This window comes from Candoia aspera, chromosome 1 (genome assembly GCF_035149785.1).
Source record: "Candoia aspera isolate rCanAsp1 chromosome 1, rCanAsp1.hap2, whole genome shotgun sequence".
Taxonomy (NCBI): domain Eukaryota; kingdom Metazoa; phylum Chordata; class Lepidosauria; order Squamata; family Boidae; genus Candoia; species Candoia aspera.
The window spans coordinates 322,248,447-322,276,236 of NC_086153.1; the positions used below are offsets into that span (position 1 = coordinate 322,248,447).

General features: G+C 39.1%; 1 protein-coding gene across 1 annotated transcript; it reads right to left on the bottom strand.

The window, feature by feature from the left end:
* Window positions 1-1,244: 1,244 nt before the first annotated feature.
* On the bottom strand, window positions 1,245-27,773 carry EXOC5 (exocyst complex component 5). Its single transcript, XM_063290491.1, has 18 exons — window positions 27,523-27,773; window positions 21,820-21,914; window positions 21,145-21,292; window positions 20,236-20,430; window positions 17,537-17,601; window positions 14,268-14,296; window positions 14,051-14,160; window positions 13,050-13,094; window positions 12,803-12,943; window positions 11,622-11,704; window positions 9,918-10,127; window positions 7,228-7,375; window positions 6,376-6,484; window positions 5,127-5,247; window positions 4,425-4,511; window positions 4,033-4,141; window positions 1,901-2,116; window positions 1,245-1,626 (listed from the first exon to the last, which is right to left on the bottom strand). The coding sequence occupies exons 1-18, from the start codon at window positions 27,628-27,630 to the stop codon at window positions 1,438-1,440; spliced, it is 2,208 nt and encodes a 735-aa protein (XP_063146561.1). The 5' UTR covers window positions 27,631-27,773; the 3' UTR covers window positions 1,245-1,437.
* Between the last annotated feature and the right edge of the window lie 17 nt (window positions 27,774-27,790).

Consider the following 27,790-nt stretch of genomic DNA (forward strand, 5'->3'; position numbering starts at 1 on the left):
TTTGGAAGACACTGAAAATACATGCCAAAGATCTCCTTGGGGCTTTGGTTACTTTGCCTTTTTGTTACACAAGAAAGGAAAAATTACACAGCTAAACTTTCAACTCTGGGAGAGGGGGTTGGACACATTTCAGAGCAATTGTTTTATCTCAAACTCTGTGTATACCTGATTCTACAGTAGTGAAAGTGTACTTATGGATAGGAAAAAAAATGTATACCATATATATTTGCATATAAGCCCATCTGCAGACAAGCTGACCCTCAAATTTTTAACCGAAATACCATGAAAAATGTGCCACCTGCAGATAAGCCAAACCACATTTTTCATGGCATTTTGGCTATAAATTTGAGGCTCTGCTTAGCTGCCCATAGGCTTATATGCAAATATATATGGGATATATGGGTACTTTTAAAAAGCTGAGGGAAAAACCTACAGTACATACCAGCAGATAAGCCCATCCACGGGTAAGCCAAACCCCATTTTGGGGATGTATTTTGGCACCTAATATTCTCAGCTTATCTGTCAGTATATATGCTAATTAATTTCATGGATGAATTCATGTTGTCCCAGGTATATTTGGTCAATTATACACATTACATAATATTCTGAAAATTAAATTAGATACTACATTAATGTAAACTGAATTGTAGTTGTAAGATCCTCTTGTCTCTCAGAAAATCAGCTATGCCCATCTCCAAGGTTCTTAAAAATGAGGCAATGGAATTAACCATACAGCTATTCTACCCGTCATCCATTTCAAGAGGGGCAAGAAACTCATACAAATAAAAATGAATATAATTTCTGCAGCGTTAGCCTCTTTTCATTCTGTACCATGCTATGTCATTTTCCTTTTAACATCTTCATACCATATCTTGAGCATGTGACAATTTCCCCACCGTACAACATCTAAGTGTTGTGACGTGGTATTACCGCTGAGTTTCTGCTCATCATGTACAGAAATCTTATCAGCAAAAGAGCAACCTTGGCTGAAGTCACCCACCCTACCCTCCCAGCTGCTCAGACACATCCAATCATTGTGTTTTGTTGGATAGTTTAGGGATATACGCAAGCACTAAACTCTGAGGAAAGGGAACAGCCAGAACTGGATAAGACACACCATTTGACAAATGCTGAAAGATCAAACTATTATTTTTTTCCCATGCAGAACAGAAGTTAAAAGGCTCTAGTGGACTGTGTGATTTCTGACAACCATGTTTTTCTCATGAATAGAAAACAGAAGGTGGTTTAGGAGGAACCTGATAAGATTATTTATTCCAGAAGCAAGATGAAAACAGGACAGTGGAAAAGACCAATTTAGTTATGACAGTTTGTTCATCTGAGCAACTTCCACAACCTATTTTGCACTCAAAAGCCACCATCGTGTGCTGTCTGATAAACCAAGTCCTTGTAAATGCTTGGCTTGCTTCTCGTGCGTGCTCAGCTGAAGTGGCGACCAAGACGAGCAGATCTGTAGTCAAAGCGGAGCTGTACAAAGGAATGGAGAATATTCTTCTCTAGAATAGCCAGCTGCTCTCCTGAGCAGACCTGCTTCAAGTTATCTGGGGCTACAACAAGGAGGTTGCAAAGGGAATGGAGCGTGTCAAAAAGGTGCAAAACCAACGCAACCTGTGAGAATCAGGAAAAGCAAAGCAAAATTCAGTGCAAATATCAAAGGGTGCTTTTCAGAAAGACAAAATCATTAGCAGATTATTAGCGATTACTTACATATTTCCCAGTGCAAGACTTTTTTGTCATCTTGCTCAGGGAAACAGCAAACCTGAGAGATGGGTCATTTAACTGCCCATTTTACAAACCTAAGACCACAGCTTAGCTATGCCAGCCAGTTCAATACACACGGGTCATATTTCAGATTGCATCTGCAGTAATAGCCAGTACTGACCTTGAACTCTTTGGCACACTTTCTGTATTCAGCCACATCACAGATTGCCAACATGCCACCCATGTAGCTATAGGAATATTGCTGTAAATGCTCATAGATGAGGCGATGGAAACGAACACCAAACTCCATCAGAACACTGTCCACATTCTTGCCATCCATAGAATTCCTGATCTTTTCCACTTGCTTTCTAACATAGGCACAGACTTTGGCACAGGCCTGCAACATTAAGCAGGGATGTTAAGGAGAAAAGATCCACCTCAGTATGAAAGCTGCAAAATGAGTTAGGAGGGTCTCTGGGAAATACCTAGGATACCAACTTTTGTTCAAAATAGCTAGTAATTCACTTTCAGATGGTTTTTCCAGAACATGGAATTCTCTCTCTCTTTTGTTAAAAGATTTTAAGCATTTGCAATGGATAGCAGCCTGCTTAACATAGAAGAATCTTGGTGATCCAGCCACTACCTGAAGTAACTACGTTGCAACCTATTACACACATCTATAATTGAGATTGTATTAATTTCCCAGTCAGATTGTTGAAGAGATCTGGGTTGCCTCAAATATCTTTCCCATTATATATTTTATTATTTACAAAGCACTCTGGCACTCTAATCTACACACAATTTTACAAGAAGTGAATCCTAACAATATCAATGGAAAGGTAATCTCAAATACACCTGCAATCTGAAATTGGAAATGAAAAGTAATGGTTTTAATATGACGTACACAGAAACACAATTACACACATCCACCAACCTACAATCTTCAAACAAATAATTATACTGTAATTGGCAAATCAGAAGATCATTCAGGATCACAAAATCATTCTGTATTTACTCTGTGCAACAGACAAAAAGAGCTCTGAATCCCAGTAAAAAATAAATTGCTATTAAAATATGCTACTTCGCAATTTAGGCTTTTGGGGGAGAGGGGGTGCCTTCAAGTCAGTGTTGACTCCTGGTGACTGCTTGGACTAGTCCCTGCAGTTTTCTTGGCAAGATTTCAGAAATGTTTTGCCATTGCCTCCTTGCTAGGGCTGAAAGAGAGCAACTGGCCTAAGGTCACCCAACTAGCTTCATGCCTGAGGTGGGACTAGAACGCACGGTCTCCAGGTTTCTAGCCTGATGCCTTAGCCACTACACCAAACTGGCTCTCTTAATTCAGGCATAATTAATTTTAAATATTTTATACCAAATATGAGAACCAGTGGCATAGCAGTTTAGGTGCTGGACTAGGAACAAGGAGACCTTGGTTCTAGTTTTCACTGAGTCATGGAAACTAGCCAGGTGACCTTGGACCAGTAACCCCTATCAGCATCAGTCTTTGCAACAAACCAGATGATGAACAAAAACATTGGCTGACTGCTTTGCTATAAGAACTAGACAAGCATGGTGGAAAAACAAGCAGGCCCTGCAACTAAGCAAGACAAATGCTAAGAAAATCAACTCTATACCTAATATACAGTACAAGATTGCATGTTATCTGAATTTCTTAACAGATTTTGGATCTGATTATGGCAACATAGAGTTCTAACTCTCTCCTTTATGCTCTCAGAAAAGAGATGGGAACAGTTTCACTCTTGCTTTTTGTGTATGGCCCATTACAGCTGAGATGTTATAAATTATCCTATTGGATGGGTGGGTGATTTGACTGCTGGTGGTAGGTAAATGCTAAATCACGATGGCAAATAATGTGACTTAGTACACAGAGTATACAGACTTCTTGCAGGAGAACTAAATTATCTGAAGAAATGCAATTATTCTGAAAAAAATTATTTCGATATTAACACTATGCCAATGATGAAAAGTATTGGAACGTACTGCAGAAGGAAATACTACTGTTCTCCCCAGCTTAAATCACACAAAGAAACTGCATCAGAATTCCTAGACAAGTGGAAGAAAACTTGACTATTAAGCAAGGCAATAAAATGCCTACACCGAGCAGAGTTAACAACTGTAGGACAGCAGCAGCAATCCAATTACTTGCTGTGCCACTTGCCACTGACTAAGCTATATCTATCTATCTATCTATCTATCTATCTATCTATCTATCTATCTATCTATCTATCTATCTATCTATCTATCTAAATAAATAAAAAGCAAGACAAATGCTAAGAAAATCAACTCTATACTCACGTTAGTGTACTGAATCAGAACATTGTTCTCATCTTCTGGTTTGAAATCGGTCTTCTTTTGTTCAGCTGCCAAGATGTGCTTCATCTGTCCAATCATGCAATTCAGTGTCCTTCAAAGTTAAAATACCAGGTGGTAGTTTTAGAGAGAGCACTTTGAACTTTAGGAAGTTCCAACGTGATCCTTTGCAATGAAATGCACATGCATATCTATTTCCATGAGATTGCAGAAATGATGGAACACTAGACTGTCAAATTATTATTTTCATTATTTAATATTTAATATACTGCTTATAGTAAATTCTTAAAAACACAATATTCACTTCTGTTTTTTAATACACTAGAACAGTGATGGTAAAAATGAAAGATAAACTAAAATATGAAATCTTCACTTGCCTGTCTATGCCCATATCCAATTTCACCTCCATTTGTTCTGTGATATCCTTTTTCTTCTGAAGACATTCAGAAAGCTTAGGAGAAGAACTGTGATAAATTAAGGAATGGAAAGTTATTATCCACCATCTATTATAATGCACCCTGGATTCCAAATGCTTAACTTGTGCAAGGATTTTCTAGCTCATCTCCCTTCTATTCTCACCTCTCCGAAAATAACCTTTCATGTCAAAATTACGTACAAAACAATCTAACTGATGTGAAAGGGGCACAGGGGCGGGGGCGCTACTAGGGATACAGAATGCAGACAAATATAGAAAAGCATTACACACTTTAAGAATCTAAGAACACTGCTGGATCGTATCAGAGGCCCATCTAGGTTCAACATTCTGTTTCTCAAAGTAGCCAACTAGAAACTTCCAGGAAGCCCACAAGCACGTCCATGTATGAAACAGCACTAGCTTTATTATTTACAGAAAATGTAGACACTAGTGTGAAGTGAGGAGAGGCAGGTTTCCGAGAAGAAGGGCCAATGCCTTGCAAGGGAAGCTATCAGTACAGTATGACTAGACTGAAGCTATTTAAATGATGGCTCTGTGCTTCTCATATGGCTTTACTGAGGATGATTTTGACATAAGGAATATTTATGAATTAGGATGCAAATTCCACATGGCTTTTGGCATGGGGATACAATAAATGACCTACCTCACCAGTGGCATCAGATGGTCATTGAACTGCTTATCAAAAAGATGAAAAATGGTATTAGCCTGGTTTACAATATCCAGGAAATAAAGATTTGCATTCTTGGCATCTGGAGAAGGAATACCTAAAAAGTGAAATGAAATGATCACAGGTAAAATATTTCATTGGAACCAAGAAAAAAATCCAATTAACAGCCCATTAGGAATCCTGAGTAACAATTATTTAAAAAATACAACTAAGCATGGGACAAATATGTCAACCATTTTAAGAAGGATGATTTGTTTTGCATCCCTTAGGGATGTACATGCTTTGAAAATGATTCAGAAAAAGGTGCTTCTGTGCAACTCTGAAAAACATTGTGACTGCTTTCAAGAGTTGACTCCCTCAAGTTAATACCACTCTTAAAGCAGCCAGATCTTTTTTCAGACTCACATGGGAGCCTAAAGAAAGGAAGGCTGGTTTAATGAATAGTACAGAGGTTCTGTCCTTTTACTAGCTTTGAAGTACAACTTCTGAATCATTTTCAAAGCATGCACAGACCTAATATTTAAACATGTTGTCTATCTGGAACCAATAAACAAAATAAGGTGGAAATAAAATATATTACAGAATTAAATGATTCTTTGTTGTTATTTGTTCAGTCACTTCCAACTCTTCGTGACTTCATGGACCAGCCCACGCCAGAGCTTCCTGTCGGTCGACAACACCCCCAGCTCCCCCAGGGACGAGTCCGTCACCTCTAGAACATCATCCATCCATCTTGCCCTTGGTCAGCCCCTCTTCCTTTTGCCTTCCACTCTCCCTAGCATCAGCATCTTCTCCAGGATGTCCTGTCTTCTCATTATGTGGCCAAAGTATTTCAGTTTTGCCTTTAATATCAGTCCCTCAAGTGAGCAGTCTGGCTTAATTTCCTGGAGGATGGACTGGTTTGATCTTCTTGCAGTCCAAGGCACTCTCAAAATTTTCCTCCAACACCACAGTTCAAAAGCATCGATCTTCCTTCTCTCAGCCTTCCTTATGGTGCAGCTCTCGCAGCCATATGTTACTACTGGGAAAACCATTGCTTTAACTATGCGGACCTTTGTTGTCAGTGTGATGTCTCTGCTCTTAACTAAATGATTCTTTACATCCTTTTAAAATATGTGGTTTTATAGTTCACTATTGCTATTATAAATTTATTTCAACCAATCATCACACTTATCAACTACTTTATCCTGCAATGTGAAACAGAAATAGATAGCTTTCCACTTACCAGCCAGCCCTGTTTCCACAGCATAATCAATGTGTTCAATACACAAGAAATCCACAAGCAAAGAGAAAATCCTGAAAGCATTCTTTGGCAAATCAGAAGGATCAGAAAGCTTTAAAAATGAAAAGCATCAACTTCAGCCTTTTTCTGGCAAGAATAGGCTACAAATCATTTGCAAGTAATTTCAGAAAGCATATTTACATGACTACATTCAAACAAGCGCAATTGTGGAGAGGCAGGTCAATGTTCATGTTATTGGGTTCTTGCTAGCGATGATCCAAAATCCTTTACCTTTATTTTTTGACAAAGTTTCTAGCTCTTGTATTAAACTGGACAAGTTGGGATATATCTAATAAGCCTCAAATACTGCTTTTCTTATCAGAGTTCTGGACAATCTGTTGTACTCTTACAAAGCAGTGTTTCTTGCCCCTCTCTTGTTCATCTGACTCTTACAAACAGGTGTAATTTCATCTTTGAAAGGTATTAAAAGACCATTTAAAATGCTGGAACACCTAAATTCCAAGATGGCCTTTGGGATCCAGACTGAACCTATAATAAATGGAGGGTGCAGGCATATTGTGGGGGCCTTAACAATAAGCTGCAATTTTCCTCAACGTTATTCAGGCCTTTCAATTTCCCTGAAAAGTTTTGATTTTTTTTTTCATCAGTTCATGAAATAATCTGCTACTCTGTCTACTTAAAATAAATGTATAGAGCAGCTCATAAAGTTAGCATAAAAACAAGTAATAAAACTATTTTAGAAACTGAATTACAGTTAACCAATAAGGGTATATCATTTATATATGGATTCTAATATATAATAGCTAGAAAACTTAGTATTTTGCATATACACACCCTATGACACCTTTCAAAAGCTTGCTTAGTTTCTTGTAATAAATTAACCACAACATCCTGGGACAAGAAAGTTTCACCATGGGTATCAATGCTTGGGCCCAAAGGCAGGTTGGTCCGCTGTCGTATTCTCTCTTTGAGGTCTTGAATGCTAAAAAAGAAATACCCCAAATAGGATCATTTACTGAAGTCAGCTTTTGCTCTGATTAATTTTTCAAGTATTATCAACCACAAATTTACATACTAAATACAACAAACAAATACCTTCCCACTGGGGGGGAAAAGGCTTCTTTATGAAGTGACATTGTTTGACATGTACCATCCTTTAAAAAACAGCCACTTTCTCCTGTGATCCGTCAGGATCCACAACACTGATCAAGAGCACCTCTATGGCTGGAGACACACAGTTGTTCGTAAGAAAATTCAGGATGTTAGGCAGAGTCAAGCATATTCATGAATAGATAAGCCCTAAGATTGGGTAACTCCTTTAAAAAGAAGTGTTTCAGAATTTGTAGGAGCACATACAATGCACTTCTTTTTCAATCACTAGAGCAGCTGTTCTTTTTCCAGGCACACACAGCTGTTTCAGAAGTTGATCCTGGTTGTTTGAAGCAGGTTCCAAAACAGACTTGGCAAAAGACACAGTTCTAACAGTTCAAACACAGATGATTTGTATGCATTCTCTTAAATCACCACCTTTTCTATAACAAAGCAGCATGCCAGGGATGTGGGAATTCCTTTCCACTGACATACCAATTGCTGGGCAAAATCTATGCATGCAATGTGCATAACATAGTTTGTATTTTAAAAGGCTGCATGGCATGGATAAGCTATCCCAGCTAATTTGGCAATGTATTAAACAGTTTATTTCTTTCCTATTGCCTCTTCTAAGGATTTTTAGAACAGGCAAAACAGAAAACTCCAAAGAGACTACACTGTTACACTTGTTAGGACATTTATGGCCATATCACAGATCACTGCAAATTTTCAACCTGGTTTTGTAGCTGACTTCTTCAAAGAAGATAAAAAAAGATGGAAGGAGTACACTGAATTTTTGTACCATAGAGATGTCAACTTCTAAGATCCTTAAGAACCTTTAGTACTGTAAGACATTAGATCAGCACTGCAGTCATTACAAAGTTGGAAGGCTAAGGAATTGATGGAATATCTACCAAAATGTGGCAAGCAACAGAAGAAGAATCAGTAAAACTTCTAACCAAACTATGCCAGGAAATCTGGAAAATGACACAGTGGCCAACAGACTGGAATAGGTCAGTCTACATACCAATATAAAAGGAGATTTAACAGAGTGTACACAATATCCTTAATTTACATGCTAGCAAAATAACGTTTAAGATCATCCAACACAGATTAGAGTCCTACATGGAAAGGGAGATGCCAGGTGTTCAGACTGGCTTTAAAAAAGACTGAGGTACAAGAAGCATTATTGCTGGAGCACACTGGATCATTGAGAAAACCAAAGAATACCAAAGTGTCAATATATGTTCCATTCATTATAGAAGAGTCTTCAACTGCATCAACCATGTCAAGCTGTGTAATATCCTTAGGAAAATGGGAATCCCGGAATCTCAAATTGTCCTCATATGAAACCTATACCCAGGACACAAAGCCACGATCCAGATGAAATATGATGAAACAGAATGGCTCCAGGTCAGTCTGGCTCCAGGCTCCAGGTCAGCAAAGGAATGAGACAAGGCTGTATACTCCCCATATTCAACCTCTATGATGAATATATATTGAAGGAAGGTGAGTGTGGTTTTAAAACTGGAGGAAGAAATATCAATAACCTGTGCTATGCTATTGATACAACTCCAATAAATGAAAATGCAATATGCAAATGATCTGCAAACTCTAGTAATGAAAATCAAGGAGCACAGTGAAAAAATGGGACTAAAATTATATATATATATATATATATATATATATATATATATATATATATATATATATATATATATATATATATATATAAAAACCAAAATAGTAGTAACAGGTGCAGCAACCAGCCTCAGAATTGACAATGGAGATACTGAAGTGGTGGACAGCTTCTGCCTTTTGGGATCAGCCATCAACAGAAAAAGAACCAGCAGTCAAGAAATAAGCCCCAGACTACCACCTACTAGAAAGCCTTGAAAAAGATATTCAGATGCTGGGATAGGTCTATACCTACAAACATCAGAATTGTGCAGGCAATTGTTTTTCCTGTGACACTCTATGGAAGAGAAAGTTGAACTTTGAAGAAGCAGGATAGAAAAAGTATTGACACTTTAGAAGGTTGGTGTTGGAGAAGATTCCCAAGAACAGAATGAAGAGCCAAGAAAACAAACAAATGGATCATAGAACAAATCAATACAGAGCTTTCACTCAAGGCACAGAGGACCAGATTCATATTATCATACTTTGCACACATTATGCAAAAACCTAGCTCTCTTGAGAAATTCATGATGCTGGGAGAGATGAAAAGAAAGAGAAAAAGAGGATAACCAGCAGCGAGGACTGACACCGATTTGATGGCACATAATCAATCGATCAGTAACTGTCGTTATACAATCAAGCCAATATTAAAATAAGCATACACACACGTTTTAAACAAGGTGTGCACACTTAAAGAAGTTTATAAATACTGCAAATTTTACAAGACAACAACAATAAGATTAAAAAGTAGTACTTACCCTCCACTTCCAATAGCTCTCTTCTGGTGGTTTTTGGAATCATAATAGCGCTGCAAAATCATGGAGCTCCTGCTTCTCAAATAACCAATTTCCACCTCAATGTAATTCTCCAAGTAGGAAACAAAGATGGATTTGATAAGCTTAGACAGGAAAGTCTGCTTATCAGTGCCCAAGTTAAACTCCATCAATTTGCTTGAAAGATTAGTAGTCCTTTATGTTAAGGCCAAGAGCAAGAGAAGAAAACAATGTAGTTGCAGGAGGTAAAATACAGGTATAACATCTATGAATGTTCACTTCTTAGGGGGCACAGTAAGGAGCCAGAATGCACCTTATGATGGAAGCAGGCAGACCTCAAGCCTATTCTACCTAGAATCCCAAGATCCACCAGCTGGAGCTTAGAGCAAAAGACAAACACTTAAAGAATTCTCAGCCCAGGAATTTGTTTTGATTATGAGAAATGAACACAGCTCATAGTCCTTTCACACAAAAACACTACAATTCCTTTCAGTAAAGTAACTGAGGGTGGGAGCGGGGGCGTCATTTTGTTGCAGCTATTGTTAAAACAACTGGAAGTCAGAAATCCTTGCTGACCAACTGGAAATCACCCAGAGATCTACCAGTAAGCAACCATGGACCTTAACAGTTCACTAAATTAGAGATTACTAGAAAATCCCCTAGTAAGAACAAGAGATCTTTAATCAATCTTTTCACATTCCCTTACGGAATGCCAAAATCAATTCTTCCCAACTGACTTGTATTTGTCTCAAACAAGAATAGCCCCTGCTATTCAAAGAGTTTCCCGCACCCTGGCACTCCAGCCCCAGTTGATTTAACACAAAGGTTAGTACTTCATGAGCAGGGCAGGCACTAACCTTTATATGTCAGAGATGAGAACAACAACAGGTTTCACACATAAAGTTAAGCCATAATGTACCTTGTTTCTAGCTTAGCATAACTTCAAGCCATCCAAACCACTGTTTACTTTTTGGAAACAAATCATAATTTGAATAAAATGTTAATATATATTTTATTGTTGATTCATGAATCCAGACTTGTTTTCATGTCTTTTTCTGATGTCTGAACCCGGAACTTACTCCTGCTTTACTTCGTGCTCCATCTGAATTGTTTTGGGTCAGGCAAAAGAAAATTTAAGAAATGAAACCAGAAATTTGCTGCAGAATCCATGATGAATTTGCTTCTGTATATAAGTAATTTCATCTCATTCCTAATTTTTTTAAAAAAATTATGGTCAAAGCAAATCCTGCCTTAGCATTATGCACAGACAGAGCCAGTGCAATCATTTTTCACTCCAGCCACCCATCTGCCACTCTCCATCATTAGCGCTTTCTGGAGGCAGGCTGTATAATATTTCATATATTCATATGGTGCAACCAATAAAAGGTGCTTTTCATTTCCACATTTCTTCTGACACTAACTTTGTTCTGAATGCTACAGCAATGAACATTTCTATCTTTTCCTTTTCATATTTGGAAAAGTAGGGCATAGTTCCTAAATAACTTGACACGTTACTGTATAAATTAATGCAAGAGAAAAAAATATTCAGTGTAAAGAACAGTCCACAGTTCCAAGAAAAGGTAGCTTGTACAGAGAACTGCAGAAGGACAAATCAAATAAGGAGTCCAGACCTCCTCATCTGGGCCTCTTACAACTTCATTTTTTTAAGTATTTTAAAATAGAACCAACCTTGTGTACAGTTCATAGAGACTCTGAAGATATTGTTCTGCATCTGATTTCTTATGTTCTTCTAACTGGTCTTTTATATAACCCTGTGAAACAAAGGCCAGTATTCTATTATTTATTTCCATTAAGAATACATGTGCCTAGTATATATTCAATGCAATTTAATTCAGTTATGAAATTTCCATCACAATCAGCACTAACATTACACCGCAGCCATTTACCCATTTCTGCATTGTTTAATTTTTGCCTTTTCACTGTAATCTAACTATTGTTATCCCTCTTTGTTCCACAGCCTGGATAGGAGAGGGGAGGACAGAAAAGAAAAGGCATATAGATATCCTGATACCCTTTGCATTATTTTCACCAGATGTACTGTACAGTGTGGACTTCCTATTGAACAAATCTCTCATTCACTACAAAAGAAATGCCAGTATTTTGGCATGCTATTCTCTAACATTAAGTACAAGAATGCAAAGGTTTTTATCAGAAGCATTAGGCTTCAGCCTTCTTACACATTGCTTTTCTGTCCCTATGCTTATGGATATAGTTAGATAGAAAATCCAAGAATCCAAAGATAAAGCAAAACATCTCCTAAGCAGAGGAATAGCAGCAAACACAACCACTATAAGCAACCATCAAAAGAAGCAGTTCTGTAGCATTTCAGGATCCCTAGATAGTTGTCTGAAGTAGCATTCTCTTTTAAATACAGAACATTCCATATTCTTCTTTTAACCATGCCCATAAAGATCCTCTGCCATAGGCTACTATCCATGTACAACTGGGAATCACAGATTGTGTTTGTATGAACCATCCAAAACTGGAGAATACAACTGAAGTCTGAATCAAGAGAGAGAAAGTATGCGTGTGGAAAGGGCCAGGCATGTACAGCCTTCTTCAATCTGATGTTTTCCAGGTATCTGGGCCTTCAACTCCCATAATTTCAAGTCATCACGTCCATTATCAGACAATGTCTACGCCAAATGGAGAGAAAGGTTTGGGAAAGACTGGCACAAGCCACCAATCATATATAATGCATTCTTGCACCAAAAAAGCTTGGAGATAAGGGTGGAAAAATTGGTACAGGTAACCATACTACAAAGGTATGTCATCTACAAAAAAAGCAAACAGATCCATTATATTGGCAAGTAGCTTTTAAAAAAAAAATAGGAACGCTTGTAAGTTACCTGAAGTCTGATTTCAAAGATATTCTGAATAAGTTTGGCCATTACAGTCTCTGGACTACTAAATATATCTCCAACTTGTCTGTTCACATTCTGGCAAAGAATGGCTGTATCTTCAAAAATATCACTTCTCAAATAGGCACCCTGAATCACAGAAAAATTAGAAGAGAGTTTCTACATTAAAAAAGTTATATCTATAGGTATTTTATATAAGTATATATACAACATAATATCTAATCCAAATCCTTACCTCTTGGCACTGTTTTATATACACATCAACACAGTGGGAATAGCCCTATGGGAAAAAAAGAAGATTCGCAATTTAGTTAAATGTTGACTATAGTTCATTAATGTTTGAAATTAGTAAAGACAATGGGTAGAGAATAACTAGTTTTCTGGCTTTTTCTTTCTCTTCTCAGTCTCCTGGATGACAACGGAGCTAACCAAAATAACAGTTGTTGGTCATAAAGTGAAGCCTTTTATCAACCATACATTATCTACCATACATGTTACTGTATTTAATTTCCCCAGTTCAATAGCCTCTCAGAGCCATTGTCTCCTGAGCTGAATCAACAGCAACGGACAGTTGCTATTCATTCAGAATGAGATTTTTAATATGCAATATTCAGAATTCCAAAGTTTTTCACCTTGAGAGATATAAGCATCAACATATAGTACTAAATATCCTTACTGCTCCTAATCCAGTTTAGCCATAGCCACTGAGCTGCTATATGAGCACTTATAAGCACATCCAAAATGTGCTCAGTTTGAGTAGCAGGGAGGAAGAATTCCACAAATGTCCATTGAGAACCTCTGCCTATAACAGCTCTCAGTCTGAGCTTGCACACAAATGTCTGATTCAAACAGCCAACTGCGTGGATCAAAATGAGACACAGAGAAGAGATGGTTAGCGGAAATTTTTTTTAGGAGGACAGTTCAAGTATACTGATGCTAGAAAGAAAGAAATGAAGAAATAATCCAACAGTCACACTAGTAACGACAAAAGAAAGGACTTTTCCTAGAATCAAAATGTATTGGTTCACTGAAACACAACCAACCAACAGAACTAAATGAGTTGATGCATTAATGACTGCACAGGTCTGCTGGAAAAAAAATGGCATCTAGAAAGGTTTATTCTGAGTACAAACTATTAATATGCTTCTATATAAACATAGTTTATCAGAAGCAAATTCTACAGAGAAGCTTCTGTAAATATGTACAACACTAAAGCCTTAGAGACAGACATCTCACCTTAAAGTGAAGCAAAACTGCCGTTACTTCTCTCATCCTGTAGATTTGCCCCCTTCTTTGTGCATTCGTAAACTCCTGGATTAGTTGGCACTCTAAATCATGGTACTTACCTGAGTTCAAGGAAGAGGGTGAAGGAAATAAAATAACATGTCAGGGTTCATTAAACAGAAGCAGTAGAATTATTTTCAAACAAATTAAATTAAAGATGCAATCTTACTTGCTATTTTAGATTTTACTTCAGAAAACCTGTGAAAGAAAGAAAGAATAAAGCTCATGCCTTAGCATTTCAATCTTCCAACCATGAGACATATATGCAGTGTACTTTTTAGCTGCAATGTTTCTATTTTAGCTATCCAACACCAAGAACAAAGCAAAATGCTTTTTAAAAAATTAATGCTTGAATGCCATGATCATGTACATCATATAATTACATACTTACAGAAAACGAAATTAAGGGCCACTCCCTGTCAAGTTATACTTGGTGGCAACCACAGGTACTTTGCAGCTAGCATATGAAATACGAAGAGGAACAGGTAAACCAGTGCTCAGCACCGACCCCAAGAAAGCACCTTTCAATCACTACCTCAAACCGGAGACTCACAAGAGAAGCCAAGTGTTAGTCAATAGTCCTAAGGTTCAGGTCTCCAGCTGTGCAATCCTAACAGCAGCAGCTAAAGTTGTCTTACATTTGCAAATAAGTATGAAAATACAGGCTCAGAAATACTGCTAATAGATGCATAAGAACTGTATATTTTTTAAAATCTTACTGATGTAAACTAGATTTAACCATATGGCCTTTTCTTTTTCTTATTCATGCTTATAATTTCTTTTCCTTATTATTTCTTACTTCCTTTTTGAGCTTTGCATAATATTCCTTATCCCAAAAGAACACAGTGTGATGGGTATGTATGTTAAATGCAATTTCTAGCAGTGTCACTGACATCACGCTCTCCTATTTTCGTATGCAATGTAGTCCTCTTTTATGTCTAAATCTATCATAGGAAACATCCTGAGGTTTTACTTCTACTACCAGTCTCAGTTATACACTATAGTCTGAGGATTCAAAGGCCAAAATCCAAACAGAATGACAGAAAAGCTCCCTTAATAAACAAAAAAAATGTAATATCCACATAAGAAAGAAATGAATCCTATAATGAAAAATAATATATCCGCAGAACAGTAAAGCCAAGTATGTGGAAAAGAAATACTATACTGCATAAAGAATGTTGCATCCTTTCTCGTCCTCAAGAAGAGCTGTGTAAGTATATGGTAAAAAGTGATATAGATTTGGAAGACAGGGTTGAATTGCCCCTCCAGCCATACTCATTGGTGGCTTTGAGTTAATCACAGTTTATCAGCCCAGTTTATCTTCCAAGGCTGTGGTGAGGATAAAAATTAAGATTGGACAGCGAGAGCAGCATTCAGCTCAGTAAACTCCAAGCACACTTGGATGGATCACATTTTCTAGATCCATTCCTCTAGGGCTGCAGGCTTGGCACAGGAATCAAAATTGCTCTGGAAACCCAGTGGGATTTTTTTTTGCTTGAACCTCACCCACCCACCCAAAATCCATCCTGTGATCCCTATGGATTTTGTTGGACATATCAGCAGGCTATAAAAAAGTGTATCCCTCCAAATAGATTGTTATAGGTCTGCAGTGGGTTCGCTTTTATAAGTATGGTCACTTCCAGAAGGTGGTGCTGGCTGCTTATTCCTCTGATCTACAAAATTTATGCTACAAGGCTTTATTTTATGTCATATTCTGATTAATGAAAAGCCATGTGGGAAGTCACTGAAAATGTGGACTGAGGTATCATCAATATCCAGGTGATATATAACGATACAACAGAGGATCTGCCCAGTTGAGTAGTAATTGATCTGTTCTGGAAGAGGCTGTATTCTTCTTAAAGTAGGGACTGGAAATCTTTCTGCAAGACAAATTTCCACTTTTAAAAAAAATATATTATTTGTGGCAATTGGGGCCACAGGCACACAGAAGAAACAAATGAATTCTTGTAAGTGGATGCTACCGCTTCAAGAAAGGTGATTATTGAGAGGTTACTGTTCAAGATATGCTAAGCTTATTTAAAGTTTTAGCACATTTTATTTATTTGTTTTCATCTGAATTTGGTAGGAAATCACACTGCCAAATGTTGGTGGCATGATCTTCAGGGTCATAAAACAGGGCTTTAGGGATAGTTTACAGCCCACTTGTGGCCTGCAGTTCCCAGGTCAGGTTTCCAATTTTTAATTATTTATACATCCAACTCTGTCACTGGATTCTCTTGCAGCTAAGAATGCTTTTCATCAAATGCCCTAATACACCAAATAAAATGGAATGGTTTTGCCCCCGTTATCTATCCTCTGGTAACCTCCAAAATGCATTACTGCAATGCACTATACACGCAGCTATCTTTGAAAATGGTCCTGTAGCTACACGTAATCCAAAATAGACGAGTACATTAGGCCAGGGCTTTCCCATATCTGCTCATTTGTTTGGGCCTTTCAGTGCTGGTATCGTCCTCTAAAGTTTTAAGCGGCTTGGCCACAGGTCACCTGAAGGAGTGGCTTCTGCCAAACAAATCTAACAGTTATTAAGGCCAGCTTCTGAAGCTTTGTGGACAAAGTGAAGAGGGTGGCCACTAGAAGGAAGACTTTTGCAGTGGTGATGCTGGATATGGAATGCCCTCCCCAGAGATTCTCACCAAAGACTAGGCTGTGGCATTTTCAAGTGAACACTTTTAGATCCTTGCATGGCTGATCATTTACTTTCATTTTAATTTTTAGTCATTTTACAATATGTTTTTATATGTTTTAAGATCAATAGAACTATTCAGATAACTTCAACAACTGAGTGGTATAAAATGCATTTGGTCTAGTGGTTAAGGCACCAGGCTACAAACCAGGAGACTGAGAGTTCTAGTCCTGCCTTAGGCATGAAAACCAGCTGGGTGGCCTTGGGCCAGTCACTCTCTCTCAGCCCAACCCACCTCACAGGGTTGTTGTTGTAGGGAAAATAGGAGGAGGAAGGAGTATTAGGTATGTTCACCACCTTGAGTTATTTATAAAAATAATAAAGGCGGGATAAAAATCAAATAAATAAATAAATAAATAAATATAAGCAAATAACTTTAAAGGATTTCTAAATATCATGGATTTTTGTGAGATCTGCCTTCTACGTTTTAAGTAAGGCTACAATCCTATATACACCTACCTAGGAATAAACCTCACTGCATTTATTGGAGCTTACGTTTCAAGGAACAGGCAGCGAATTGCACAGTATGCTTCTACCTGTGACAGAACTAACGTTAAATGTTAATGGGCTAACAATATATTCTTTTAAAATGAAGTTTCTCATTTTGATTCATCATACCATTGAGTATCAATTCAACTCATTTTCCCCAAAAGTCAGTAGAAGAGTCAACTGAAATCCAGCTGACACAAACAGAAATCAAATGTAACTTATAGCCATCAGTCACACTTCACCTGTCAAAAGGTAATTCCTGTGCTATCAGATGCAGCTTCTGGATAATATCAGCTGCCTCTTCAATCTATAAGGGAAAGACATAAAATTTACTATAAGAGAGAACTATATCTAAGATTATTTGTTCCCTGTATTCAGTGTTTTCCTTAATTTGTCTGCCATGCCACCTATTTTTTAAAAAGCAGAAATATTTGGAGACATATTGCACAATGCATTTCTTTACTGAGGGAACATTTAATAGTCCTTCAAAATCAGCTTGCAACAAATCTATTTTTAAAAAATTGTCTTCCTGCCTTATTTATTTATAAAACCTATAATTATCTCCTTTCCTGCACATACAAGAGCTAAAAATCTTTGCGGGACATTTCTACCAGCTTCAGTCCCTACATAGCCTACCCTTTTTGCATAGCTGTTGCCTCATTTATTTCACTGCATGGGGAGAGGGGGGTTGAGCAAAATATGTTTCTTTGATCCCAGAGATAGTTCAGGAGTACTGCTAACATTTCTTTCAAGATGATACTTCCAGATCTAATACCAGAGCCAGCATGGTTAGAGGGACACACCCTGTTCTGACATGCTTAACTCATTCAACCACTAATCCAGTCAAATTTCCTTACCAATGTTTTTGGCAGCACATAATCACACTAACAGAGCCGATGCCATTTGGGGAACAAGAAGTTACTATTCTTTGTGAATAAAGGAATAAAGTTGCTCTGATCTGCTTTAATTAGGATCTGATATTGATGCAGACTCAAGAAATATGCCGCAGACTAGCACTTGGTAGAGCAGCAATGAAGGCCTTGGAAAAGGTATTCAAATGTCGTGTCTATACCTACAAAGATCAGAATCATGCAAGCAATATTCCCTGTGACATTCTATGGAAGCAAGTTGGATTTTGAAGAAGCAGGATGGGAAGAGTATTGATGCTTGTGGACTTTGATGTCCAAACACTCCTGAGAATACCATGGACAGCCAAGAAAACAAACCAATGGATCACTGAACAAATCAACCCAGAGTTCTCACTCAAGGCACAAATGACCCGGCTCAAATTATCCTACTTTGGACACATTATGCAAAGACCTAGCTCTCTGGAAAAGGCTCCAATGCTGGGAAAGGTGGAAGGAAAGAGAAGAGGACAACCAGCAGCAAGGTGGATGGACTCAGTCACAGTGGTGATGAGTATACCATTGGAAGACCTGAAAGACCAGGTTAGGGATAAATCATCCTGGAGAAAATCTACCTATGTGGTTGCCAGAAGTCAAAAATGACTTGATGACACATAATCAATCAATTGATGCAGACAGGGTGCTAGAGAGGTGAGAACCACTACCTGCTTCTTCAACCCTTTTTCTTTCTGGTTCACTTAACCAGCCAGGGAAGACTGGCCCCATGGTGAAGCCAGATAATTCACACTTTCTTGTTGGAGAGGTGTGTTTCTCCCTGCCCAAAGGAGACAGTGATGCCCATTCTTGAAGAAACCTTCCCTTGACCTGGAACAGCTGGAAACCATTTGCCAGACTCAGAAATGCCACTGATAGCTAAGCTGATCGAGAAAGTGGTGGCCTCACAACTCAAAGACATCTGTAGAATGCTGATTATTTGGAATTATTTCAGTCAGGCTTTCATCTGGAATACAGAACTAAGACTGTTTTGATTACTGTGATAATGACCTACACTGGGAACTTGTTTTGGGAGTGTGACACTACTAGTTATCTTGGACCTCTCAGCAACTTTTTAATATATCTTAATGCCATGAATGATGAAAATCCTTGTAAGATCTGACAAGAAAAGCAAGACTTGCAAAATAACTGGGGCAGAGAGATCATCCATGAGACATTTTCTCAGCTCTGCTGCATTTGGTAGGTCCAACAAATTTGTTCTGAGCGTAAGTGTCTCAAGTCAGAAAGACAGGGATAAGGTACAGGCAACTTGCACAGAAAACACATTCTTCTCACATTCCATTGTGCTGCCTGTACTTATGCCCTCATGTAAAAGGCTGGGAATAATGAGCTTCTATTAAACCATAGTATCTGAAATAATGCCTCCTCCCATATATACTTAACCATAGCCTAGGATCATCTTCAGGGGACCTGCTCCAAGTGCCCTTCCCAGCTTGAGATGCAGCAGATGGCTAGCCAGGGGTAGCATTTTTCAGTAGTTTCCCCCAAATTTAAAATGCCCCCCAATATTCAAGTAATATCCTGGTTTGAAATTGTGAAAATTCAGATTCACAAGAAAAAAATTCTGACATCTGCTAGGTTTTATCAATGCACCTCAGTATTCATTGTATGCCTCAAGAAGAAATCTAAATACACACTCTGAAAATACTTATCTATACAAAGAGATTTTGTTGGAGAGATTTCTCAAGGTCCATGTGGGGAAAAAGGTTCATTCAGAAGTAGGAAGAATTAGGGCAATCAGAAGAAGAACATAAGAGATTTCTAAGGCATTCTAAAGAATTACTCTCTCAGCATTCTTCCAAGTTGCTTATGATTTTGCAAAATGAAAAAGTGACAGCACTACCACTTTGAGAATCGCTGAATCAGCAGACAAATGAAGTTAATCTGCACTCAAGAACAATGGAGCCCGGACAAGTCGCTCACTGGGGAGTTAAACTGTGGAAAAGTTGTAGCAAGAATTATAATTAGGGTAACTCGGTTTATCATGAGTAACCTCATTCAATCTTGCTGATGGGTCTTACCTTTTCAGGATTGGTGAAAACATCAGACTTCAGCTCTCCATCTAGAAACTCATTAAAGTATTTCATCAGTTTGTGAGCCTCTACTAGCCGTTGCCTTGGTGTATTTACCCCCTCCAGCAGGTCACCTAGGTGACAGACTTTAGTTGCCACATAGCTGACATGCTCATCTAGTTCTTGGAAATGCTGGAAAGCAACCTGGGAGAAATAGACAAAACAATGTTTGTGTTTCCTATAATGAATGGAAATCAAGCTCTTTAATTACATTCAGAAGAAGAAAAAGCTCAGAAGCCAGTATAAGGGATGATTCAGGACCTAGCCAAACTTCTCTAAAATGTGCAAACACCCACTACAATAAAAACCCAACTGATGAAAAATACCATTTTAACTAATTTGATCCAAATTAATTCCATGGAAATCAAGTACTTGGAATGTGTCTTAACAAAGATTGGTATGTAGTTTCCATCTGAAATTTAGAATTATATCAAGCTTTCCCCCATACAAGTTTGAATTTGAATTTCACAGTTGTAACTTCATCCATATTCCAGCAGGGCTATTAACGGTTGAAGATATTTATGAAGTAATTAAAGCAACTGAAAAGAAATCTCTCTCTATAAGGTATAGAGATATCAAGGTAAATTGAGTTGCCATGATCAATAAAGGACAAATACTTCTCAAATTTTGTTTACAGTTAAGTATGCAGGAAACGGGAATTACTAAGTAATTACTAGAGTGTGCCTAAACTGTTCCTGGATTAAGTGTTCATGGGATAAAAATAGGATTTTTTTGTGCAACATTCAGAGCAGAATCCACCACACTACAGAAAAGCACAATGTGCAATCTCAGCCATTCTGTGTATAATTTACTGAAGTGAGTCAGATGAATGGAAGAATCTGTGCTCTTCCTGTTTACCTGATTGCTTTTCTGCAGCTCTTGAACTTTCTTGGCAAACTCCTTAGCTTCCCTTTGGACTTGTTGCTCCAATTTTTCCACCCTCCTTTGGATTCGTTCATCTAGTAACTTCAGTTCATTGATATGATTCACAAATTCTTCTTGCAATCTAATGAGGATAAACACTTTAGTAAGACAGGTTTTAATATGCAAATGTTTATCCTTGATACTAAAATGAGATGTTATACAATATAAGGCAATGTAAGGATCACAAAGACTTTACAAATTAGCAGTGACAAATTCTAGAGCATATAATCATGTTATCTTCCCCATCATCCAAGAATCTATAAATGTTATAGGCCCCAAATTTATCCCTTATGTCTGTCCATATACACAGTTATATACCAAAGAAATTAATTCACCAAGCTTTTGATGTCACTTGTAGAAACTAAAATGATCTGGTCATAAGGCTGCATAAGATCCATTTGTTCTCCAGTCTAGGCTTTGGAAAGAAAAATTGTTCCCTTCTAACCTCTACTATTCTTAAAATCTCTAAGCTTGCTTGGGTGGAGGTGGGGAGGGTAACAGTCACAGTTGGTGTGCTTATTGGATACTTATTTGATTCATGGAATGCTTGTTCTGTGCTAAAGATGGTTAAAATGCAATGTATGGCTACATTATGCAGCTAAATTTTACCTTTTGGGATCAAAAGCTTCCATGCCACCTCTGGAACCTCCACCAGGAGTCCTCCATGCCAAGCGTTCAATGTACTCATCTGCCACAAAGGGCTCCTAGCCATACAAGAAAAGACTTTTTTACAGGGAGCCACAGTTGGAAATGCAGTCTACATATTGTTCATACCTCACTGAAAAAAAACAATTTAAAGCATTTTTTTCTGCAATTAAATAATAGGACCAATGGCACTTCTGATATTTGTGCATTTAATCTAAAAATTAAGCATTTTGAAAATGATGACTATCTCATTTAAAGTTTCCATAATTAGCTTGCATAAGTAACAATTCCCAGCCTTCTACACTTCAGGACCTGTCAATAACCACAAAGCTCTGTCTAGATCTACTTGCAATTCATTCAGCAGTATCACTCCCTAAGGCCAACATGTTATACAGAGGGCTCCTCCCACAGAATAGCTCAAAAAGATACCGGATTAGGTAGTGGAAGGTTGTTTTTTGTTTTAAATTCTGAATTTATCCAATCACAAGGATCTCAGGTAGCAGCAGTGAGAAAAACACTCCACCTCACACTTAGGTACCTGCGCACTGTAGCATATCATACAAGGATAGTCCACCCTGATATAAGGCAGTTTTATGTTCCACAACTCCCTCTTTTGCATTCAAAACAGCTACCTTTTAAGTTCACAAGAATAAACTTGTTAGACTACACTATGAGTACACATATTCCAGCATCCACACTTTCCAAAAATACCAGAGGTAAGCTTTCAAGAAGCCAATTCATCAATGCTGTATTCATGACTCATTTTTTTCAATATTTTTCTTAAATACACCGTACCGGTTCCTCCACTATTGTGGCTTTCACCTTGCCACTCCCATTTTATGCCATTTACAGATCCCAAATCCTGGTCATACCCATGCTCTATATGACATTTCTGAACCAAGAGTCTTTGGGGAAGGCTTTTTGCTGGCACTATATAAAACCTGTATGTATTTTTAAATTTTAAGTATTTTAAATGTACAGAATCTTCTTCTTCATCCTAGCGTTTTCCAATGCAATAAAGTAATTAGACAAACCTATTGATAGAACACATCAATAATGACTCTATTAATTAAAATGTTTAAATATAAAATTATTACAATGCTGGTACTAATTTCATTTGAGAAAAAAACAAGCAGAGTCATTGCTTATTTTTTAAATCTAATATTAAAATCTAGTTTACTGGGAAGAGCTATAGAGCTTTTAAAAAAACACTGAGAACAGGAGGCCTTTCTGAATCAAAAGTATTTTGAGACTAATCACGTCTAGGTATTCCAAAACATCATTGAACATTTGATTTCTTGTTTACCACAAAAACGTTGTCTTTGACAACTTGTGTAAATTGACTTTCATGGTGAAAACTGTTAAGTTTGCATTATTTTCTTGTAGTCTAGGCAGCTGTCAAACTTCCAAAGTATTCTACTGGAAGTGATATGGAAATCTGTTACATTACAATGCTTGAATCAAGACTTCAGAACAAGGTACTTAACCTAAGTGACACTGAACACTATGTAGTATGTTTCTTCAAGTGACCCTCCTCTGGACAAAGATAGTATGGCCATAGGTACTGGTGTTCTCTTAACCTCTAAATTGGAATTTTGTACAGTAATATGCAAAACTTTCTTTGAATATTTTTCTGCAAGTTTACTTACACAAAATAAGAGTTACTGTACTAACTGGGATTTCCAGATTTCAACAAAGATCTCTTGCCAGCGTGAAATAGATCCAACAAATTGAAAGGCTGTTATCTATATCCTGAATTTACAAATAATCATTGGAGACTCTAATGAGGCAGAGGACTAGGAAAAGGGCTTTCACAGTTGCAATCTTCAAAAAGTAGAACACCTGCCCCAGAAAACAATGTTATAGCAACCAATCTTAATTCATGTTTCATACAATGTGTTTGTGTTAGTGTTTTTTTTTTAAAAAAACAACTGGCCATTTCAACAGGTTTTACAGCATGGTTTTATGGCTTGCTAGATTTTATTTAATTCCCTGTTATCAGTTCTTGGCTGCTGTTTCTGGGATCCATTGTATTGTTCCTACTGTATGTCATCCTGAAATACTTCCCCCAGTCCTGTACGTAATAGTTAGCTTTTGTTATTGAGGACTATTTTAATTACGCCTTGTTGAATAATGCAAAGAGAATGGCTCACACATAAATGAAAACAACCTGTGTTATACATCATGCTAAAAAAATCAGATAGTTGCATTATATGAATTCAGCCTATGATTTCAATGGAATTTACTTTCCAGTAAATGAGACAGAGCAGGAGGGAGGACTGTGACCTTTCAAAAAAGGGACAATTATACGTTTATTAAATAAATATTCTGGAGATGGATTTTGACTTGTCTGTGTTTTGGCATGAGCAAAGATTGTAGATTCTTTTTCAACTGAGACTTTGTTTTCTAAGGCCCCCAGGGCATGCCTCCTTCCCTTTTCTTCATATATCCTAACACCACCATTCTGACCCTAACTTTATAGACATGCTCACTCCATTTCACAGCTTATATTTTTTTCATTAAAGACCAGAAAAATAATGCTCCAGGTAAATCAGTTCCTAAATATGAAACCCACATTGCTCCTGTTACATGCCCAGAGAAGTTTGTATTGCCACTTTCTCTCCAGAGCAGGGTGCTGTGCTTTGAACAATTGCAGTTTAAAACAATCCTGGTATGAGAATTCCTATCTTCATACCACCTGAACCTTTGCTGCAAATCCAGCTGTTATGAAAATAGGAGCCTTACCAAGGAAAGAAATGGTAACCTTATAAGGCCTTTAATTTAAATATTAATCTGCCTGGTACTCCATTAATAGCTATGATTTAAATGATTTTTTTTATAAGAATTTATAGAATTTTATTAAGTTTCATTAAATGAATGATTCTCAAAGCACCACAGATGTGAATGGCTAAAATGCTCTGATTGTCATAGAATCATAGCAGCTGATGGAGATGGAATATTTAATTATCAACATGACAAGTTTCCCCCTTTTAAGAACACCAATTGTAAACAAAATGGAGTTTTGCAAGGAGCAACAATAATTCTAGGAAGTTTAATTAAAAACAAGAATATTACTGTTAAATTTCTCTATCTTTCCAGACAGCATGACTGAAATGAACACAAGTGAAGGAAGCATGTATTCCAACCACCATTCTACACCTTTAAAATTTTCTACTGCTTATCTTTCCCCAGATTCATTCCCATTCTGAATTTTACTTATTACATATTATTCTTGTTTACAAAATAATCTTGTCTTGAACAGCTGCATGACAGGTTGGCTTACGATTTATTCCAAATGCTTTTATGCTGCTTCAATAGTCAGACTCTAAGTGGTTCACAAACAATAACATACAATATATAATAATACATAACAATACAGTAAACAACAAAAGTACATCAATATATCTAAAATAAAAGATACAATCAGCAATTATGGTATTACTACTATAAAACCATGATGCCTGATCATCCAGCAACCAGATTCATCCCAAGTTCAAGTATCTCTGCCAATTCTTGCTTCAGTGCCCAAATGTGTACTAAAAAGCCATGTTTTTAAAAGCTTCTTGAATATTTGTCATGAGGGTGCATTTCTTTTACCTGGTGGAGTGTGTTCCACGGGAGGGGAACTCCAGCATAGAATGTTCACCTCCAGGTCCCTTTTTGTTACAACTCTCAAGGAGTGGCGACTCTACAAGCATGCAACATCAGAAACCCAAGTAGTCTGAGGCAGGGGCACTTCATCCTCATTCATCCAGGGTTCATTAATTCATGCCATGTCTACCCTTTCCTCCTCAATCAAGTCACAAATGATGGTCTTACTACAGGCAGGCCTAGCATTTAACAGCATCAACCTGAGACTAGGGTCCCCAGCAATCCTGCTGCCTAATTCTCAGGTATGATCAGGAGGCTAGAAGAGGGGATTGGTCTCAAATTTCCCAACCCCCCCCCCCGCAATGGCTTGCCCCATCTCCTGCAATACCTCTGTCTCAATATCACTATCATGATCCTCTTCTTCTGACATCTCTTCATTTATCCTTCATCCCAACCACACTGGGGACTGTATGTCAGCATTAAGGTCCTCTCCTAGAACCTCCAGTAATTCCTTCTATTATCTCCCACTCTTCTGCAATTCCACCCTTCTCATCTCTTTCCTATCCTCCCATTTGCTCCTTCACTCCTGGGCAGTGCTTAAGTGACTGCCCACCTTCCTTCTCATTTGCTCCACTCTCACCTGGCAGTGGTTAGTGACTGCCCACACTTCCAGTCACCCTGTCCTCTCTCCCAGAGGCCTTCTACTACCTCCATCCTTTTACCAATTAAAACCAGACTCTTCAATCTCTAGCCACTCCAACTTCTTCTCCTCCCTCCTACTCACTCTTCATTCACTTAACTCTCTGCAAGTGGCTGCTTCTCTCCTCCACCTCTCATGTTCTCACCTGGGGGTAGGTCTATCTTCACCCCTTCCTACTTACTACAATTCTTTGTCTCCCACACTCCTCTCCCCAATCTGCCTCTCGCTTTTCTTGCCCCTCACTCACTTTATTTTCTAGTTTTCTCTCTCTCCCTTCCCCCACCGATCTTCCCCGGCCAACACTCCTGAGCAGCTGGCTCTCGGTTCTCTTGGCCTCCAATCCTCCGAACAAAAGCATACCCCTCCGCTCGAACTGCTCGCTCGATCTCATACAATGCGCCCACGGCCCCCCCACCCTTCGAAGGAACTAAGCTCCGCTCTCCAAATACTCGTCCATTCCAACTTCCCCCGTTCTTCAGCCCCCATCTTCTCCCTCCGCTTCGCTTCGCTTCCCTCTGGGTCTCTTCGGCTCCGAGCCGCTCCCACCCACGTCTCTCCCTCTCCTGCCCATTGCACCAAGTCCCCGTTCATCTCAGCTCTCCCTCCTCTCTAAACCATCCTTTGGCGTCTGATGGCGGCCTATCTGGGCTTCCGCCTTCTCTTCCGGCCACAAGTCGGGCGTGCAGCATGCAGCGGTGGCCGCTGGAATCGGGTCCGCGGCCCTCGCCCGGGCAGCTGAGGCTATGGTGGGTCGGTGGAAAGCGACCGCCTGCCTTTCCCCGCCCCGGCCGCTCGCGCTTTTCCACCGCAGCCGGACTCGGCGACCTCCGTGCCTCGTCCCCCCAGCCTCGACCAGTCGCTTGGGTCCCGTCCTGCCTCTTGTTTCCACCGTTTCCCTTTCATCACCTTCAATTCACACGGTATCATTCGCTTTCTCGCCCTCCGTCCTTCCAATCCCCAAGCCGCACTCTCCCCCGCTTGTCCAGCAAATGCGCATCCCCCTCTCCTTTCCCCTCCCGAACCCCTTGACACACCGCCGCCCCACCAACTCCCCCCTCAGCCTTACATCCGCCGGCAGCGCCAGCAGCCCACAGAAAGAGCAATTATATTGGTGGGTGAGGCTCCCTCCCCATTGAAAAGAGTCCGTACACACGCGCGGGTAGAGGATTTGGCTCTCCCGCGACAACTTTTCCCCCACGCGCGGCTTACTCGCCCCCGCCCTCCTCCGGAGCAGCCACCCCCGCCACCTGCCCCAGGCGAGGGCCGCTAGGTCCTCTCTCGGAGCGGCTTCTGCAGTCTTTCCCTCAGCGAGGGTCCTCTTCCCGGCAGCAAGAAGGAAAACGAGGGTGGGCGCCCCATCCCCCGCCAACCTTTACCTCGAAGAGCTCGGGCGTGACCGTGGCCAGGGCGGCCACGTCACTGTCTCTCTCCCGAACCCGTCCTCTCAGGCCGGCCGCTCGGCGCCCAGCCCAGGCCTCCTCCATTGTCTCTCCCCGCAGCGCGGTTGTTCTAGCCGCCGCGTTCGCCGCGGCGGCGGCAACTTCCAACTCCTCCTCCTTCGGAAACCAACCATAGGCCCCTCAGGCGGCCGCCGGTGCTGCTCCAGCTGGCAGCCGGGGTGAGGCCTGGAAGGTGACTCCGCCC